The sequence below is a fragment of the Glossina fuscipes genome, unplaced genomic scaffold (assembly GCF_014805625.2).
Source record: "Glossina fuscipes isolate IAEA_lab_2018 unplaced genomic scaffold, Yale_Gfus_2 112, whole genome shotgun sequence".
Classification (NCBI taxonomy): Eukaryota; Metazoa; Arthropoda; class Insecta; order Diptera; family Glossinidae; genus Glossina; species Glossina fuscipes.
Window position 1 is genome coordinate 6,790,761 of NW_023998455.1, and position 20,659 is coordinate 6,811,419.

The following is a 20,659-nucleotide window of genomic DNA, read 5'->3' on the forward strand; positions in this document are numbered from 1 at the left end:
AAACATTTTACACCAAATGGAAGCTTTTTGAAATATTACTAGTCGTCATAGAAAACAGACATATGTCAAAAAGTGGGCGTTTTATAATTAAGTTATGCATTCGTCTGCAAAGTATAATGCAAGTGACGTCGACGTATAGATACGTACAGACTTGGATGCATGCAAGTGCCTCACCCGCCGTCACTGCTTAATTGCAATCACTTATGGTCTACTAAGCTTTCAATTCACTGCATTGTGCCTCACCGTACTCATCGATGTGATGAGTTCCGTGAGACAGAGAGAGCGAGCGAGAGAGAGAGAGAGAGAGAGAGAGAGAGAGAGAGAGAGAGAAAAAAAGAGAGAAAGGGAGAAAGACTAAGTCTAGTTAGATACAATTGACACTTGGAGCTGACTTAGTTTTACTTTCCCTTTCTTTTGCATGTCTATCCGTCTGTCTGTTCTTATATTTGACGCAGACACACATTGTGCAATAATGATTTGTAGATTGAATAAACAAGTGAGCAAGTAAACCAGTGTCATTAACGGAACGTACTTAAATTAGGTAACGGTTTTCTCGAAAATATTCACTTAAATCCACTTTAATGGGGGAAAGCCACTATTAGTGCTTGCAGTGTAAAACTATTAGAAAACAATATCGTTTGTTCTCTGCGCTAGGCAGTGAGTATCATTCCCTTTGTACATGTTGCTATGGTCACACTGCTCCAATGGCTGCTGGAGATGTTCTGCATTAAAAAATTAGACAGCTTTGTATTTAAAATTTGGGAATTAATTCGCCACTTGAAGTTAATCAATTTAGTTGGAAATTCAATCCAACCGAAGACAAACTGAAGACGCTAAGATTGGGTACAATTACGTTCAGCTAGGAAATGTATTGAAATTTATGTTCGTAGAATTTGTATTCTACAATGGATTTAATCGTTATTGTGTATCGTCCGTCGATAAATTCTATGGGTGCTTTTCTTATTACTTTTGTTTTACACTATTTTCTCCTTGTACTCGCAGCTGTATGCGAAAGTGAGCCTACATGCATGAGCCCGTATGCGTATATATATATAATGCATATGTGTATGCATATATATTACATATACATATAGATGAGATGTTACTCAATAACAAATGAATTTGTTATTTGCTTTTGCTTTCATTGGTGATATTGTGTAATTTTCTTCACTTTTATTCATTTTTGCCTTTTTGGTTCTTCGTGTATATATTTGCATTCGTATGCATTCCATTCACACATTTATATCATCATCATCGTCATAATCATTGTCATTAGCATAACAAAAATCCATACAAAAAACATATATCGACTGATGCATTGATCGACCGATTGTATATATATATATATATATATATCTGTGTAAATGATTATAAGCATTCAAGCAAAATTATATAGATTTTTGATATATTTGTGTAGATTTTTGCTATTTTTTCCCTTTTTTTTGTTTACCAAAATATAAAAGCAAAAACAAAAAAATCCCACAAAATTAAAACAAAAAAGAAAAAAAGAGAACACAATTTGCCATTTATATCTATTTTCGTGTAGTACTCGCTCGATAAGCGCTTTTCCATTCATTTCATTTATTGTTCTACAACACATACCTTAAGCTTTAATCCGCTGGTTGCTGTTGTTCTTATTATTGTTGTACTATTCTCTGTGTACTTGTTTTTGTGTTGCTCTTGTGTGAAAATGCAAAAAAATATTAGTTGATTAAGCAATAACGGCATTCATTTTTATTTTTTTTTTGTTTATTTCATTTATAGTTTTGTAAGGTTGATTTTCCAGATGTTAAGCGCTTCCGTTAAACAATTTTTTTGCTCAGACATTTTGACGCATCATGTTTTTCATTATTTATATTTTTATACATTTTTAAAATCACTTTTTACTTTCCGTTTATTAATTTTTATAAATAAAAATTTTTGTTTTTTTTTTTTTCAATAATTTTTAAAATATATGTTTTAGTGTTTTTTTTCTATGCAATTAAATTTTACTTCATTTCTCTATTAATGGATATTTATAACAATTACAAGAGCATTTGGGAAGAAGTTATACAACGCGTTCTCTTTCATCGAAGATCTCACTATGCTTTAAACATGCCTGAACTGTTATGAAAGAAAATAAAAGCGGAGTGATTCCAATATCCTGACAATGTGTTGAAAACGTGATGAAATCTTCCAGAATCTAAACGACAAACTTATTTCTAAGTTATTCCGAAACGTCCACATATCTATGGAGACTATTCAATAAAGTTCAGATCTTCTACGTTCTAACAAGCCAATATAACTTCAAGATCGTCTACGGCGATTTAAAAAAGGTCAACGGTATACAAAATAGCGGGATCACTGCATACGAAAAGCGATTGAAAGGAATACAAACATTATAGCCGTCCACGAAATATTCTACAGTAGGCGGTATAGGGGAAGCGGTTGAAAAAGCACTCGGGACTACCAAATTTCATCAAAATATCGGCGTGTAACTTGAACATAAGAAAACACGATAGACATACGGACCGACAAGCTTAGATCGATGCGGAAAGCTTGGGAAATCAACGGAGTAATAAAAGGTGGGCCTATCTCAATTCCTCCTAAGCTTTGTGTATGTACGCACTAGCTCACTATATGCCCTTGTGCCACAAGCAGTAGGGGGTATAAAATAGCTTCAGTTATATAACAATAATGGTCCAATCAAGCACGAAAGCACTAAAACTCTTTACATTGAAATCTAAAATCGAAATCGGGTTTTGAATAGCTTTGAAATTTGTATGCATGCGTCTGTCTGCTAATCGACATTTGAAACATAACATCTGCTCACGCTTGAGATGGTACTACGGATGGGACAGAGTGCTAAACATGCACATAGACAATTAAACATCTTACGCTTGTCCTTCTCTGTCCTTCTCTGTGCTACACAGAGAAGTATGCATAGGGCTTACCCCTTGCCCAAACACACCTACAGCAGACAAAAAAGCGGTCGCTTAAGGCTTCTGAGGAATATTGAGTTGAAACCCGGCGTAGACCTAGTTCTGTGCTCAAAAAGTTCAGAGAACTTTTGTACAAAATGAAATCACTTTTTTTATTTCTTCAAATCAATTTCATCGCCCTAATAGCATTTAAATAAAGTTCCTTCCTTTGGACTGGAGGGAGAAATTTATAACGTTATCTTGACGTTTCAGCGGCTTTGGAGCGTTTTCCTTAATTTCGATTTAGTTTTTGCAGGTATATCATGCGATTGATTCGTCGATTTTTTCCGGATCATAAGCCTAGTTTCTAGTCTTAAAATGTTTCACGGGTTTAGTACAGAGCATACACATAGAGCTACATATGCAGCTTTGCAGTAATTGAGTGTATTGACACCGGAATATATAAGGCCGTTCAGAAAGTCGCCTCATTTTTTCCTAACATAGGACTTAATTATATCTTTTCACAGCTAACTTCACACTTAAACCGCATACTCATTTTAAACATATAAACGTTGGTTGGCTAATAAAAAAGTTCGATAGATTTTACGCCGTAAGTCTTAGTTAGTGCTCTTCCACATATGAAAAGGGAAAGCAACATTTTCGGTATACTTTGCTTTGTTATTATCGAAAAGGCAAAAGGACTGTTCAAGCAATGTGTATGGAGACGTGCAGACAGAACTCAATGGCGAACGCCAACATTGGTTTGGAGGATTTCGGTTTAGCAATTTCTATGTTAAAGAAACACCACGTGCTGGAACGCCAGTTGAATGCGATGAGGACGCAATAAAGGCATTGATTGATTCAAACTAGCGAAAGAAATATGAAATTACTTTCCGCACTACCTAATACGCAGCTATCGAAAATGGTATTGCTAATCAATCCATAAAAATCATCATGAGCTTAAAGAAATTTTCGTTGTTGATTCCGAACCAAGGAAACTTACGACCTTTCCCAATATATCTATTAATAGATCTTTTTTCGAAGCAAACCAAATATACGGGTTTTTGTCCTTCGGTGTAATGGTGATTACAGCAAAGGTATGTTGCTCCGTTAGGAACTTGTCCGGGCACAGACTGCCCCGTCAAGATCTTAAGACAACAAATGAAATTAAATCATTCTTTATTCGCTTTGCTCTGCGATAAATAAATAAATAAATAAAGCTATAAAGTTTCAAAGAGAAGTACATGAAGTGAGCCAAGTCGAGCATCCACCAAGTGGATCAAAATTGAGAGCGGGTCTTTTCGATTTTGCTAAAAACTTAAGAGTGCCTTCACTAAGTCGCCACAAGAGCATGTGAACAGAGGACGATCTCGAAATAGGCCTTCAAGAGTAAATGACTTCATAATTGAACCTGTCAATTACGAAGTGCCGTAAAGCCGGACCAATGACAAATAAGTACAATTTAAAACTTTTCCAAGGTCCCAACACATAACGTATTCGCCACGATAAACCTTAATCGCATTTGACGCAGAAACTTAGTGCGAACCTGGTAGCTAACCTGTCCACAGACAACTTTTAGCTATCAGCTTAAAATCAAGGGCGTCGAGGATTCGCCTTAAAGCGAACGTTAATTTCCAATTTTTGGACGCGGTTTGTATTTTTTACTGATAATGAGCGGCTGGTTGACGAATGAGGACTGGCTTAGATGCAAATATCTCTTTTTCGGGAATTTTTGAATATGAAACAACATTACTCGACTCCTTTTTGGTTAAAAGATAACATCATCTTCTGTATCTTTTGCGCTTTCTATCATGGCATGGCTTCCTAACAGCACCCGTAAGACCTCGAATAAACAGTTCAATGTTTCAAATAAACCCGCAACTTGAAATCCAATATATTTCTCTCTTATCTGACGTAGATCGGATTCGATTCTATCGTTAATTGTGGACTTGTTGGAATCACTTTGCACCGAACGTGCAAGCGATTCTAGCGAACATTCGCATACGCAACATTCGGGGTCGTCGGTGTCTTCGAGGTTGTTTTAGATTCCTCTTCATTGCGAGCATGCATTTAAACAGATCGGAACTATCTTTTTTAACGAGATGCTCTTAATCGATCAAGGAATGTTTATGTCAAAATTCGTTTTCCTATCTTTATTTTTGCGGCTGTGAGGGTTCATTAAATTAGCGCGTCAAATTAACGAACGTCGGTAAATGTGGTCTTAAGATAAGTTACGCGCGTAACTTGTTATTGATCAGATCTTTGCAATTGATTTTTAAATCCTTTAGAATGTAACTCACATTTTGTTTTTGATTCCTCGATGCGTTGCTTGTATTGCGTTTATTAGCCTTCTCAAGATAAAGAAGAAATTATAATTAAAATGTAAAGCAAGTGAGATGAGATTTAGTTTACAGTAAACACGAAGAAAGAAATCTTGTGCTAAAAGCGATGAACGCTGAGCGGAGGAAAGTGAAAGCGTTGCGTGTACGTTTGCAATGCAAGAGAGTAGGTCTGAAGGTCTAACATACTTGAAAATGTGTCATTTTGCCGGCGCTTATTTACATATAAGTTTCCAACAAATTTTGTTTTATCCACTTAAACGAGTGATTGATATTTTTTTTTTTTTTTTTTTTTTTTTTTTTTTTTTTTGTAGAAGAATGAATAATCAATATGAGGAAAAGTTTGTTAATGTGATTTTTTTTTTTATGGAAATTTTTTTTTTTTTGCAAACATCGTATCGGGTTAGTTAATGGAAAATAAAATGTATATGATATTTCGTGGATATATTTATTAATTGGCAGAATATATATAAAAAATTAAATTTGAATAATACTGTGCATGATTGATTGATTACCTACTTGGTAATCTTCAATTACGTTCTTGGATATGAAATGAAGATTAATTCCAAAAATTTCATTTCACTTTTTGTGATTTTTGAAAGAATTTTTTTTTCTGGTTTCTTGTTTTTATTTCTCCTACAGACTACACATCTGTTGGAAAGTATTGTATACAAAATTTTATTAAGCACATTATTATTACTATTATTTACATTTTATTTTCATCATTATTTCCATTTAATAGCGTTTCGCACGAAAACACTTTTGCTATCTATTGATTTTTAACAAAAAAAAAAAAAAAAAACAAAAAAAAAAATAAAAAACAGACGGAACAGACGGAAAGGAAAAGCATAAGAAAAAGGAAAGGAGGAAAATTAGCATTTGTAAATGTATTGCTGAAGCATATTGTGTGAAATTGCACACACAATAACATAGTTTGGCATATGTTGCGAAAAAAAAAAGAATTTTTCCTTTTTCTTAATACTGTTTGTAGAACTATTTCACACAAGTTTTCCTACACTTCGTATTGAAGGTTATTTTTCTAGACACATTTTTCGTTTTTTTTCTTTTCACTTTTATTGGGTTTCACTTAAAAGCAGGTTAATATACGTTTCGTTGTAGTATTTTTGAACTTTATTGTATAAATAACATATAAAAAGAACGCAGCGTTTAACGTTTATGAGAGTAACTCATTTTTTTCTTTATTATTTCTTTCATTTATTTATTTATTTACTTATGTTTTTATTTTTTTTCATTTTTTTTCTTTTCTTTGTATCTGTGAAATCTTTATTCACTTCACGATTTACCGCAAAGTTATTTGTGTTTTCTACGCTTTTAAAGTTCAACGAAAACTAACTTTTACTGGTTCGATTTCATGTTCACCACAAAAAACTGACAGAAATGGCTCTGAATGGAAAATTTTATATTTCCAATGCGCTTATATAGGAGAACAATGATAACATGCTTTACACAAAGTAACAACAGTCTGCTAAATTTACATTTAGTTGAAGTAAAACAGAAAAGAGAGAAGCAAAATTTACCATTCTATAATATTTACCGCTACTACTACCAATACTAGCAGCGAATTAATATAAAAAAAATGTTTGTACAACAAACAGATCCAAACATAATAATAGAGCGGGCTTCTATATGTAATGTCTGACCAGAATTGCACACAATATGTACTTAAAATATATACACATACACACACACACACACACAAACACACACACACACACACATATATACGTACAGAACGTACGCATATAAAGATGTCTTTAGGCCTCATCTGTTTCTATTTTTCGTGGTCAGGTTGAGTTTTCTTCTTCTTCCCTCTATGGGAAATTATTCAAATCGAAGTTAAACGCCTACATCACCACCCATCATCATAATAAATTGTTCTATATTCGTGGAGAATATTCAATCATATTATTAGAATACACGCGATATTAAACCTTATATTATCCACACATGACGTATGAGTGATATTTTCATCATATTAAGTAAAAGAAACACACAACAAAAACCTATGACAATAATAATAAAGCAAAGTCACGAAAATTTACCACATACCTAATAATTTTGCCAAATCGCCAGACTACGTTCGAAAGTCAACATGATGAAAAAATAAAAAACAAAAAAAATGGAAAAATCCTGAAGGACTGTTTATTATTATAATTGCTACTAATTTAGGCAGAGAAATAAATTCGAAAGACTAAAGTCTTAAGGCACTTAAGATTATCGAATTTATTGAAAACTCTACCGTACTTGAGATTTGAACTTATTACCATTCAGTTGCTACTCGGCTACTCAGGCGTATGAAAAACTAAAAATTATCGTTTAATTGCCTTAGAAGAGCTTGCAAAACAATAAAGACAAATAATATGATAAATGATGTTTTGATCACATACGCTTTCGGTGTGAGAGTACGTGTACAAAAGTAGCGGGTATTCCAAAAATTAACCGAATTACCCGCAATATGACTTTCCGTTTCAAAATTACTTTATTTTTCAATTTAAAAAACATATCTTTTTTTTTTTTTTTTTCGTTTGCTTTAATATCTGCACAAAAAATGGATAATTCTCGTATTATTTATTTAAAATTTATTTGTTCATTTAATGAGATTTCATTGATTTAATTCTTTACTATATTGTCTCTCGTATTACTAGATCTCTAGAGTAGTAGTAGTACGTTCCAGGTTGAAGCACGTTTTCTTTATTCTTTATGCCTACAGTTTTTTTTTTGTTTTTTTTTTTTTGCCTCTCCTCTTTCGTATATTTTCTTATACATTCATTCGTTGCTTTGGCTTGCGTTGGTTTTGTTGGTTTTTGCTTACGTTTGTGTTTTCTACAAAGTGAATAGAATACTAAAATACTACTATTGAAATACTTTTCCAATGACAATGAAATTTCTCGTATTTTGATTTTTTTCTTTTTTTGTTTTTCTTTTTCTTATTTCTGTTATAATTGGGTCTTTCTAAATATACTATAGTAAAGTAGGGTAGTGTACTCCACACACACGAAAAAAAAAGCATACTCGTACTCGCATAAGTAATGGTGTTTATGTGTGGGTCATTAAATACGTAGGAATTTATTACATTGGAATAGTAAAAGAAATTGAGAGAGATGAGAAGTGAAGAGAGAATTGGCGGGGAGAGAAGAGGAGAGGAGAGGAGAGCAAGCACACATATTTATTACGACTTATGTATTAAATCGGTGTGAATAGCGTGTGGGTATAAGCCTGCACATGCGTTTTATGCTCGCCTATTAATATCGTTTATGAAATTATTGTGAATTGTAAGTTTCTTATTTGACATTTTGACAAGTTTCTGATAAAGAAAGCTTTTCCCACATACGTATAAGAAGGTGAGTTTGCGCATGACTTTCATTTTGTTTAAAAAGAAAAGCTAGATAAATAACACATGACCGCCACACTTTTCTATGTTTATAAAAATCTTTATTTTTGTTCTTCGAATATTTTAACGAATTAAAACACTTGTAAGATTAAAACTGTTTGTAATGAACTTAATAACAAAAAAAAAAAAAAAAAAAAAACAACTTCCAAGGCATTTAAGTCAAATAAGTGATGTGTGAGTTTCGCGAAATTTAAGTTACTTTGCAAGTTATGCAGCTTCTTAGCCTTTTTCGATTGCCTTTAAAAGTCAAAATTTAAAGCTTAATATAACGTCTTGTTATGTTTTATATAAATACTTATGTAAATATTTACATGTGTATATAACACTTTCGCCTATTAATACATACAATAAACGAATTTCTTGCAATTCAGTTGTATGCAGCTTTTTCAGACAGACAGATAGGCGGACGGACGCGGCTTACATCGATTCAGAATTTGATTGCTGATCAGGAATATATTTATATACTTTGTGCCGAAGTCTCCGACGCTTCCCTTTGGATGTCGCAAACGTTTCGACAAAATGAACATACCCTTCATGCTTCGCTGGTGGGTAGAAAAACAAAAAAAAAAAAAATAACACGTGTGTCAATATTTTATCATAAATGCTATGGATCAGGGATAACATATTCTAAAGTAGTTCTTATACATAACCTACATATAAACATATGAAAGTGCAGTTTATTTATAAAAAAGTTTCTTCACATGAGGACGCTATCGATTGTTAACGGTCTGCCAGGGCTGATTGATTTTAGTATACCGCAAAAAAAGTTTTAGTAATCCTTTTCAAAATTTGAAATTAGAAGACATGGCCGTCTAAGAAAGAATATTATTGAATGGGTTATTATGGAGAACATTTAGTTTCGTTTCGTCTGAAGAATGAACGCATTTCGGTAAAAAGATGTTATCGAATTTCTCTTAAAATCTGAGATATCGTCAAGAAATCTGCTATCTCTGTACAGCACTCATATGTCAGGCTGTGACATTAGTAGAAATAAGAGAACGAAAATCATGCTTCATTTCGTTGCATACTTAGGTTATAAAGCAAAGATCTAAGACGTCAAAATCTGTTTTGTAATTTTTTTATAAACTCTTTCGAGTCAAATTTTTGATTGATTTTGATTTGAAATTGCAAGTTAATCCCTGCTTTGATTTCTTCAATTTGTTAGACATACTTCTGGGAAATTGTTGGGATGTTCTGATTTGCTGATTGCAGCAGCAAAGCCATCAATAACCGAAGGCGTCCGCACAAACAATCACATACTTGACCCATTACCGAAATATCTCACAAGCAATTACAACAACAGATGAGAATCGTCGCACTTCGAGTGTATAAAAGCATTACAGAAGAAGCCTAAATAGCAGCCATGCTGCCTGATGAATGTGTGTGCACTGTATGATATGTTTTCCTATATACACTGCCTACTGCGCCTAGTATGGAGATGAAAGCCAAACTTACTGATGTATGGGTGTGTATGTATGAAATGTTATATATGTTATTATTTCTCATCTTAAAGCAAACATTTATTTGGCATCAACTTATACGGAATGTGTGTATGTTTGATTTAGATTTATGTGTTTCTTGTTAAGAATTTCGGCTACTTTTATTATATCCACTATCGAAAGTTGCAAGTATATTCATTTCGCTGAAACCTTTGCAATATCTACGAGACAACTATTTGTATATCTTTGCTCAGTATCAAGTTTTGAATTGCTTTGCGTTTGTCTGCCGGTCTCCTGGTCACCTATGCATATGTGGATGATAAGTATTCTCCTGAAGGGAAAAATTAAATAACGAACACCAAGTTGGCACAGAAAATATGCACAAAAATTTGGTGTTTCCCTCAAAAGTTATCACGTATGCCGTGTGGGTGAGGAGATCTTTGACAGAAACGAATAATTCTATGCGGTCACGCATGCTATACTTCCACAATACGAAAAATAATTTTTGCCTTTCTTTTAATTTTTTTTCTTTTTTTTTTTAACAAAGCTGGTGGCTATTAAAAATCGGACCATACATCGGCATGTATGTGTCTATAGAACACCAAGTAGCGCTTGATATAGACCCAGCTGTTATTCAGAATCATTTTCTCAACCGATTTAAGCTTGTCTGTCTGTCTGTCTGTCCTTCTGAACGTCATACAAGTAATTTGAATTTTTTTTTTTTTTTGTGGATACATGGGCGAAGTGGTGTATGGATGGTATTTAACAATAGACGGTGTCCCACTATAGTGTTTTATTTGCTCTAGTTCTAATGCTTTTTAAAAATTGTAGCATCCGTTTTTTTCCAATCGCTACCAAAATTGGCATCTGTCTTCAATATTGCTTGGCAAGTCACCAGGAGAAGCGGCGCAGTTGTACAGCGTACAGAAATTATTAAAATTTATTGCAAAAATAATGAAGCGATTCGGGATACGAAACGATTCACATGTTACGTAGAATTGACCAACAGAGCTCTTTGTAATGTAATTGAAAATTACAAATCAAACGATCAGTTGGTATGCTGTTAGGAATCTAACTCGTCGGAAGAGATTGCACATTCTTAAGGCTTCACGTGGCGTATCCTTTCAAAAGGTGTGCGCTCTAAGCCATGCAAAATAAATTAGGTCGTTCAAGAGTTTAAACTAAATGACACTTCATTGCGGAGAAATTTTGCGGATCGGGTTTTCGAGAAACTTGAAATTAATTAATAATAGTATGCGCAATTTTTATTTGATAGAAAACATAGAACAAGTGCACGCTACAGACTTACGGTCGGAATGTCATGGAATTTTGACGTCTCCTTTGAAAGATGATACTACCTAAGAGTCACATGGATTCGTTATGCTATACATACTTATGTACATTGTGTGATCTTTAACGCATGCTTCTAAACCATATACATATTTACATATATACATATACATGTATCCAGTGGTGGTTGTGCAAGGCGCTATTAAAGCGTAACACTGCGGAAAGTTTCTTTTTGTTTTTTGTGTTGAACTTCTGCCTCCTGCCTTTTCGCTTCCAACGCTTCCTACAAGGAGGAGGAAATTTATGATACTAATTACTGCACTTCAAGTGGGCGTTCGAAAAGACTCAAATACTTGCATACGTTTTCGCTCCCCTTTCCACTTTGTTTTTGTTGAATTCAATGTCTTCTCGATGTATTTTTTATTTATATTCCCGCACACATTTTTTTATTTTTTTATTGTGGAACGCAAAGTCTGCGTCTGCAATCGTCGGACATTCTTTGTTGTCCTGCCGTCTTTTTTCTATATATTTTCTATATCAACGCCAATAGTTCAAATCGCTTTTCATTTTACATAAACGAAATGACAAATATTTCAAGTTTTAACAAGAAAAACTTGTCTCAGTACAAGTATCGGTCCCTATTTCAAATAAATATCGTTACAGATATTCAATAATATTTCATAAAGTTCGTCCCCTGTTTGTTTTATTACACTGACAAAATGTAACAGTGTAGTTTTCGACATATTACGTCCATTAATTTAACTTAAAAAAAAAAGTATTTTAGTTATGATAATTTCTGCCTGTTTGCCGGAAGATGTGCAGTTAAAGTAAATAAGAGATACAGAGTTAAGTGAACAACTTGATAAAAATAGCAAAATGCTTCCTTCTTCTTGTTGAATGTTTATAAACATTTTCAAAAAAAAGATTCGCTTTCAAATCCGCCGAAAAAGGCTACCAACTGAGGTAATATTTCTTAAATATCCAGTATTTTGCTGGAACTATTAGGAGAATAGGTATCCTTCATCTTCCATCAAATAGCCTACTGGTTGACAATGGGAATATCAATGGACAGCAGACTTTTCGCCGGATAACGTCAGATCCGTAAAATCAACTTAGTTGCACTGCAAACAGCAAACGTTAGAGTTTCTTCCCCTCGCAGCTGAAATGCGAATTTCCAAAGCCCCTTTTTATTTTCAGAAACATATACGAGCAATCTTGTATATGAAGAAGATTCGACTTGCCGCAGATTAATTTGCCATTATTTTGAACTGAGTCAAGCACTACCTAACGTTTCTATTGGAATTAGAATTTCTAAGCAGAAATTATATAAAGGAATTTTAAAAAAAATTAATTCTTCTTATGAATCGATGTTTCCCAAAATTTTTTAAAGAAAGCACGCTTGAAAGTACGTATATTTGTTGCCAACGTAATAATAATAATTTCCACTAGTTTTTCTTTTTTAAATGTACAGATGAAACCTATATGCCATGGGCTAATTTATGCGAGCTGCATAAGGGGGGGTGGGGCTGGAAAATAATTGAAAGAGTAACTTACGCAAAATACAATTTTGTCCATCAAATGTGGGCAGTCTCTACAATTATGCTTACTAATCGACAAAGGATAAGCTTGAGCAGCAAGAAATTGAAGGACATCTTTAATTTTACGTTGGAGTGAAACTGAATTTCGTCAAATAGAGAAAAGAAGCCAGTTGAACATAAGTAGTAATACATAATTATAGGCAATCGTTGGGAATAGTCAATTCCCCGCGCTCACCAAGAGCGTTCATCACGGCAACAGAATAAAAATTGTAAAAATAATAATAAGAATACATCGAGATAGCCACTAACCTAAAAGCACAGTAAGTAAATAGAAATTGCGAAAAATATGCGCAGAAAGTTGTCCCGCGTGGATTGTCATGTGCACTTCGTACTCTTTAATTATATGAATAAGTTAAGAGGCTACTTAGATTCGCTGACACAAGGATTATTCGACCACGATATTCGCAGCGAATTGGCTATGCACAAAAATCATTAATTGACGGACGATTGAACGTCACTCAAAAGCTACTATCAGAGAGAGTCCAGCAGTTCAAATGTGAAGTAATTCCCACGAACCGTGGAACGTAGCCTAAACTATTACAACGCAAACGCAACGTTGTGGAATATCAGCTGTCGCGAAAGCAGCAATAAAAGCAGCCCACTTTGCCTGACGATAACCTAACCGATGTAACTCCACTTTTGCGAAGATGTGAAAGAAGCGAACTCCTCCAAAGAAGAGGGATGAGATCCAATAGCCTATCATACAATACAACAGCGCAATGCAATCACCTACTCTAAAATATAACCGTATTCATCGGCAGTCAACGTTGAACAATTTTTTTGTTCACCAAGATCACTTGGCCTCCTAAAACTTTTTCATGAGATAGGTTTGTCGTTAAACGAATCTAGGATGAGTATCATGATATCTATCCTATGCTCAATTAATGCATTTGAAAAACGTTTTTAAAGCAAATATAGATTCCATAAAATTTTAATGACCTTTGTTATCGAGATGCCATAAATATTTCGGAGACAAGAAGAAAACTTGCACTCAATCCTTGCAATCGTAATTTTTGTTTTTTTACCTATCACTAAAGCCGTAATTAATTTGCAAGGAAGACATAGAAAGTGTTTAAGCAATCGTCCAGCATTTGATGTAAAGCTGACTCTAGCTCGACATGCGGAGTGCGGTGCAAGAAACACATTGTCGACATGGGAGTGCAAAGGGTTAAGAGTAAATATGAAAAATTATTTACAAAAGCATTTTTCTCAAAGACTTTCATCATTCATTCAAGCTCAAGACATTCGAAAATTTGACATCGATCTTTTGCATTTCATATGATATGAAAGTGGAGCTTTGTTCCCAGTTGTACAGTTGTACAGTTTTTAAGTTTAGTCCTTCTAGTCTAGCTAATGGCTAAATAATTCTACATCTGATTTCAATGATCATCGAAATCAGAATCGATTTTAGAGATATTGCGAAGTATCATTTAAATAAATTTATTTAAAGATTTCCAACAAAAATACAATACCGAGGACATTAATATTTTGGAATTTCCAAGTTTCTTTTGCTAAAATTTCCTTCAAAGTTGAAAGAACCTACTTAAAATTTGCAAGAAAGAAATTATAAAGAGAAAAAACAAGAACAAGCGAAGAATTTTGAAACGGACGCATTTACTCTTGAAATAGAAGGCATATAGCGTCGTACAAGACTGCTTCGGATCTATAGATTGTTCCATGTTTTTTAAAATGATCAAAAATTTGAAATTAACTTAAAAGTTTAAGAAGTTGCGGAAAATTTTGAAATGCTTTGCGTCCTTTTTCTCTGTCCGTTTGTTTTATGATAATACGATCAATTTATATGTATTATCATAACGAGTTACTTTAAAGGTATTGAGCTTAGGGGAAAGTTTAATATATGAACATAAAAAAAGAAAAATTACAAATTTATTAAGTTTGTATACGAAAAGGGATGTTTCAAGTAGAAGGGGAAAAGTAAGAGATAAGATTGAGAAAGAAAGAGGAAAAGAAAAAGAGAGAGAGATAAGTACGCATATCCAATATACAGAAGAAGATGTGGACGTAGACGCACATACGAAATAGCGAGCGAAAGAGTGTGTTAATGTAACTTACCGAAAAGGAAGGAAAATATGTATTAAGAAAAAAAGATATGTAAAATAACAAAAAAAATTAATAAATAAAAAATATGTAAATAATAACAATAAAAATGATAATAATAATCGTAGTGTTCATAATGATAATAATAATAATAATAACGGTGAAAAATTGGACAAAACGTTTTAACTTACCAGGGCCGACCCCATCATATTCATATTGTCCTGTATTAACTCTCAGCAAATGACTTTGCATTTCCTCTTCGGAATTATTAAAATTCCGTTGTTGTTGTTGTTGTTGTTGTTGGGTGCTACTCATGTGGCGACGAGTACTGTACGACGCTGAGTCCCTCGGGTAACCACTTTCACGTTGTATTAATGGCGGTTTCTGAGAGGAAGTCTGAGTATTGTTTGGCGGTTGGTTTGTGACGCTGCTTCCCAAGTTATGGGAGGGCATCGATAAGTGAGACACAGCAGCAATTGCTGCATGATGATGCGTTGTAGTAGTCATCGCTGACATTTGTGCATTGCTGTAAGAAGAAGATGAATGGATTGCAGCTTTTTGTTGTTGTTGTTGTTGTAATGGCTGCTGAGCTTGATGAGGCAATTGTGTTTGATGGGAAGATGGCAGGGCATGACTCTGGCCACGCAAGCCAGCAATCATTGTTTGCTGTTGTTGATACTGTTGCTGTTGCTGTTGCTGTTGCGATAATGTGGAATGAATTTGCTGCTGCTGTTGTTGTCGTTGACTTGGATGCGTTAAGTGCGGATGTTGTCTCATCAGACCATCAATTTCTCCCTAAAAAAGCATTTCAACAAAAAAATTATATAAAAAATGTACATCTTTGCATAAGAGATCTTAGTATAGTGCGAATATGAGATAAATTCTTAATAGCCGTACTTGATAGTAACGAAGATCTTCTTCGGCGTACGTTGTTAAATCGACACCGCCCATATTGCTGCTTATAATATCATTTTGGGCGCGATATTGTTGTTGCTGTGAGGTTATAGATTGAACACGTTGCCTTTGTTGACTCTGATTCATGGCGTCCACGCTTGCTTCTGTGCCTGACATGCGACGATTCGTTGTCTGATCTTGCTGGGAATACTGACGTCTCAACACGCTACCTGTATGCTCTAACGGCAGATTTTCCTTTTCGGCTGCACTACGCGTACGCTCCAACTTTGGCCGCTTATCAGCGTTGTCATGTATATCTGCGACCGTTTGCTGAGATATGTCCTGTTTGGAATTTACGTTCAAGGTGAAATGTTCTCTTTCATTCTCCATTTTGCTTTTGAGACTTACGCTACTGCCATCGGGCTCTATGCGTCTTATGAAACCATCTTGGTGTACGGTCACCTTGTTAATCCATTGGCCAGTTTTTGATAGTAACTCTTGTTTTTTACGACACAGTATACACACCCAAATAACCTGGAATCGTTAATTAATTATAATCAATTGATTGCCTGCTCCTTGCAGCAAACGTCTAATGATCATTTCTTGTTTCGCAGTATAAGCCATTCGATAACGGGTCGGTCAGTTTTATGATTATGTTTAAATATGAAATCTCTCGGTTCGCTGCCAACAATTGCAGGCCCTTAAAAACAATTCTACCACTTTGGTGAATAATTGAATTAAATTAGCAAGAAAAACTACCTTATTGTTACATTTCCAACTGAATTCTATTGATGCTGTGCCAACGCTGTTCATATGAACATAGAAAGGAAATTGGTTAACAGCCATACCAAGTTATAAACACAAGGATACGGTTATGTTTGAAAATGGTGAGACAAAGAAGAAGATTATAATTGTGGTGCCAAACAAGTAATATTAGCTGACGAGAGCCACAACAATAACAAGCAGGCGTAAATCGCTTCTTTTTTTTTGCTTTTTTGCAAAACACAAATTGATCGAAGGCACTTACAAAAAGTTTGTTTGAAAGTGAGGTTTGGAAATTAAATGTGAAATATTATCGAGAAACAATTAACCGACAACCGTTGGTAGTAGTAGTCTTCACTTATCACTTATGCAGATAATTAAGAAAGATTAGTTTAATCTCACTTGAATATTAAAGTTATTTAATACATATATGCATATGATTATATGGATAGGGATTTGTAAATTTGTGTTTATCTAATCATGACAGCGAAATGCATCATTTGAAGTGTGACATAATTATCTTAATTGCTTTTTTAGTTTCTTTTTCCTCTGACGGATGCTTCATGCTTCCTCCATTCCATCTTAAGCAATAAAAGACGGTCAAGGAGTCAATTAGAGCAAGTTTGTGCTGAGCCAAAATATGATTAGGAATTTTTCATTATCAATTTTCGTCCCGCCAACACAAATAGTAACGAATTTTCGATATAAAAATACATCTTTGAGGTTTCTTTTTTCCCCATTTCTTCTTCCTGCGCCGTAAGGTATCAAGTGACCCACATTTACATAACTAACAAACGTAGCCAAATACATTGAGAAAAACTTACATACACGTACAGGCGCACACAAACTCACAAATAGAAATGACCTGCCGCGTGAAATAAAATAAAACAGAAAATTAACAAACTTATGTACAACAACAATTAGTAAAAGATGTTCATTGCGAGTAATGGCTGTTGATGGCGAATCGAGACCCATTTATGTTCCTCATAGCAAAGGCAACAAAGAGTGGGAAAAGGGGAAAAGAGAAACAAACGGTTTCAATGATAAGAAAATTCAACAAACAACTGAAAGCAACATAAACAAGAAACAAGTTATTATCAGTTTGTGCCAAATTTTTCAATAACCACCATCTGCCTAAATACATACAGTGTATACGTACGAATGTATACATACAGAATATTTTATTGCATGGTTGAAGGAAACCCTCAACAGTAGTAGTAGTAGTAGTAGTAGTTTTACAATCTTGGGTTATTGTACAAATTAAAAACCATATGTAGTCGCTTGGCCTTATATATGCCTTTTTTTTTTGGGCGATTTGCCGCCCAATTACGATAATTTTTTAACTTCACTTAAACTAAAAACTCTGAAATTTTCAAATAGTTATATAAAACAAGTGAAAATACTTTTACTACCTAATGTCCTACCGTATCGTACAGTTATTCATGTAACGACTTTTCAAAATAAGGCATTATCCGGGAAGTGGTCGATCCGAACTGTTTTCAATGGGCCAAAACAAGTCGCTGTAAATTGAATCACTTTGAAATTGCAGACAGGTGGACAGGCAAGCTAATAGATCGTTTCAGGAACTGATACAGTGGTATAGAATATAAAAAGTGAGAAAAGATCGACTTTGTGAACGGATTCATCTTTCGAATTTTCCGAAGTTTCGCATTTAAGATATCGTAAGCCACATGTAAAAATTAGGGATCAAGGTATCTCTTGGACAAAGTTTTACGTTCGATATAAAGGCATAAGCAAAAAAAAAACGAACATGATTAAGCCGAGCACGGAAAATCTACATACACTGTATGTACACTCGCTATTAGAAATGTTCGCAAGTATGTTGTACGCGTATGTTACATGTGTACATGAAAAGTTAAATGAAATAAAATGAATGAACCAAGTATATGTGTGGGCGTAGATCGGGTGCGTGGAAAGGTCACAAATCCACAGGATAATCGCACCATCATCACAGGTTTCAATGAGACAATGTTTTAAAAGCTATATCAACATTTGTTTGCGTGGGCCAAAAATCCCAAAAATATTAATTCAAAAATAAGAATATAATCTTTGAAAAAATTTAATTTAAGTTTACTTAATTGGACAAGGAATGGTATCATGACCTCTACACTACACAATCTAATGATGACAACATAAACAAGTTGCACGTAAGGATAAGTTGCAGTGTTTGCTGCACCTATTCTGCTTACCAAATAAATTATCATAATTATATTTAAAGAGTGATTAAAGAAATACCGCGAACGCGGAGACGCAACAAACCTATAAATAAAAAACCCCATAATTTGTTTTGTCCAAAAGGAAAAAAAATGTATAAAAAAAAACTTCAACTTGTTGACCGATTTAGGGCATAACTACTAAGGAGTGTAAAGTTAACCTCCATCTCAGGCGAGATCAATTCGTTGGTTATATACGCATTATTGAAGGCTTTCACTGTATCTTAAGGAGGCTCCGATAAATATTTGTATCGTAAGTTAAAATCTTCCTCCCTACAGAAGTGTTTCAGGAGGTTTTACGCAGATGCCTGCCTATGAGGCTTAACCCTGCGGTGCCCGCTGACACACGAGGTGAGAGTGCGTCCCACAGGGAGCAGGGAGGCTCTCTGCAGTTTCAGATCAAGGGCTTGTGTATGGCATGCCCTTCCTTCTGGCGGAGACGGGGCCTATCGAACACCTCAAATATTTAGGGTTCCCGCGATGTTGGGGGCAACCACAGTCACCACGAAACTCCCCTAAGGGCCGTCCCGGCAGTCAGGCAGAGGATCCTACAGAATTTGTAGCAAGGGTTTAACGTGGGCTCCTGCCTGAAAGGCTTAACCCCACGGTGGCCCAAGCCACTTTAAGCGTACTACGCCCCCTGGCGAGTTAGACAATCCCCACAGAGTAGGGGCCCAAACAACACCAGAGTCCAGAACGATTTATTGTGTATCGAACAATAAACCCCACTCTGGTCAGTGGTGACGCCTAGCTGCACTCAAATTGTTCCACTTTGGCTAGGAACTTGCCAACCACAACCACCACGAGTACTCCCCGAAGGGCCGCACCCAAGCACTCAGGACTCACAAATTGATCAACGATATGCGTTCAAAAAGGGTAAAAATTGCGCCCGCTTCCGCCATAAGGCTTCCACGGCGCCGTTGATCAATTACCACCATTACCCAGAGGACCCTGCAGTTTATTAACAACGAAGCATTTATGCGATCGCAAGGTTTGCACGAACGAGTCCGTAAATAGGCAAAGAGATAGCTTTTTTTGTTAGCCACGAATGTTAGAAGTTCCGAATTTTTTATTGGTTTTTCAATTTTTTGGTAAAACTTATTTTTTAACTGATATTGGGTAAAAAAAGTTTCACCAGATTTGAAATAATTTTTAAAAGGCAACGAACTTAGTTAACTTTTAGTTAAAATTTTTGATTTTCCATCTAACTACTATTGACTTTCTAAGTTATAAGAAGCTTTTACCGACAGATCCATTTAACTGTCACCAAAAGTTTTTTTTTTCACACTTACGCACACTTCCTTAGTGTGTTGACATTCAGTTTAGTTTGTCAGTGCGCGAAGGCTGAGTTAACCCCTATACCGTTTTTTGATTAGCTCAGTTTCTTGTTATACCTTATTACTGCGTAACGTTACTTTGCCACCGCAACGCGCACAGCATCGTATATTGCAATAGTGGCAAACATGTCCAACACCATCGGCAAATTTCGTTTTAAGGCATATGTGACAGGTTGCATCAAGCTCAACACCAGCTTTTTTTTGTTGCTCTGAACGTTGTCGTATTTGCATTTCCAATGAAACGACTTCATCTTGTTTTCGCCTAAAAAATATTGAAAGAAAAAGGACAACGAAAAGTAAAAAAGGAAAAAACCCAAGCAAAAAAAAAAAATGACAAAGACAAATAAGTGAATGTTATTAACTTTTAGTTTAACGTTCGTAACATATGAGCAGGGA

At 34.8% G+C, this 20,659-nt stretch overlaps 1 protein-coding gene across 8 annotated transcripts in view; it reads right to left on the bottom strand.

The window, feature by feature from the left end:
* LOC119639589 overlaps nucleotides 1-20,659 on the bottom strand; it is a 77,716-nt gene that overhangs the window by 38,206 nt on the left and 18,851 nt on the right. For all 8 annotated transcript variants that reach the window (XM_038037056.1, XM_038037055.1, XM_038037061.1 and 5 more), the window contains 4 exons: nucleotides 20,321-20,525; nucleotides 16,339-16,464; nucleotides 15,934-16,272; nucleotides 15,228-15,831 (listed from right to left, as the gene is read on the bottom strand). In XM_038037056.1, the coding sequence (XP_037892984.1) occupies nucleotides 15,228-15,831; nucleotides 15,934-16,272; nucleotides 16,339-16,464; nucleotides 20,321-20,525 (1,274 nt within the window). The remainder of the gene's footprint in view (nucleotides 1-15,227; nucleotides 15,832-15,933; nucleotides 16,273-16,338; nucleotides 16,465-20,320; nucleotides 20,526-20,659) is intronic.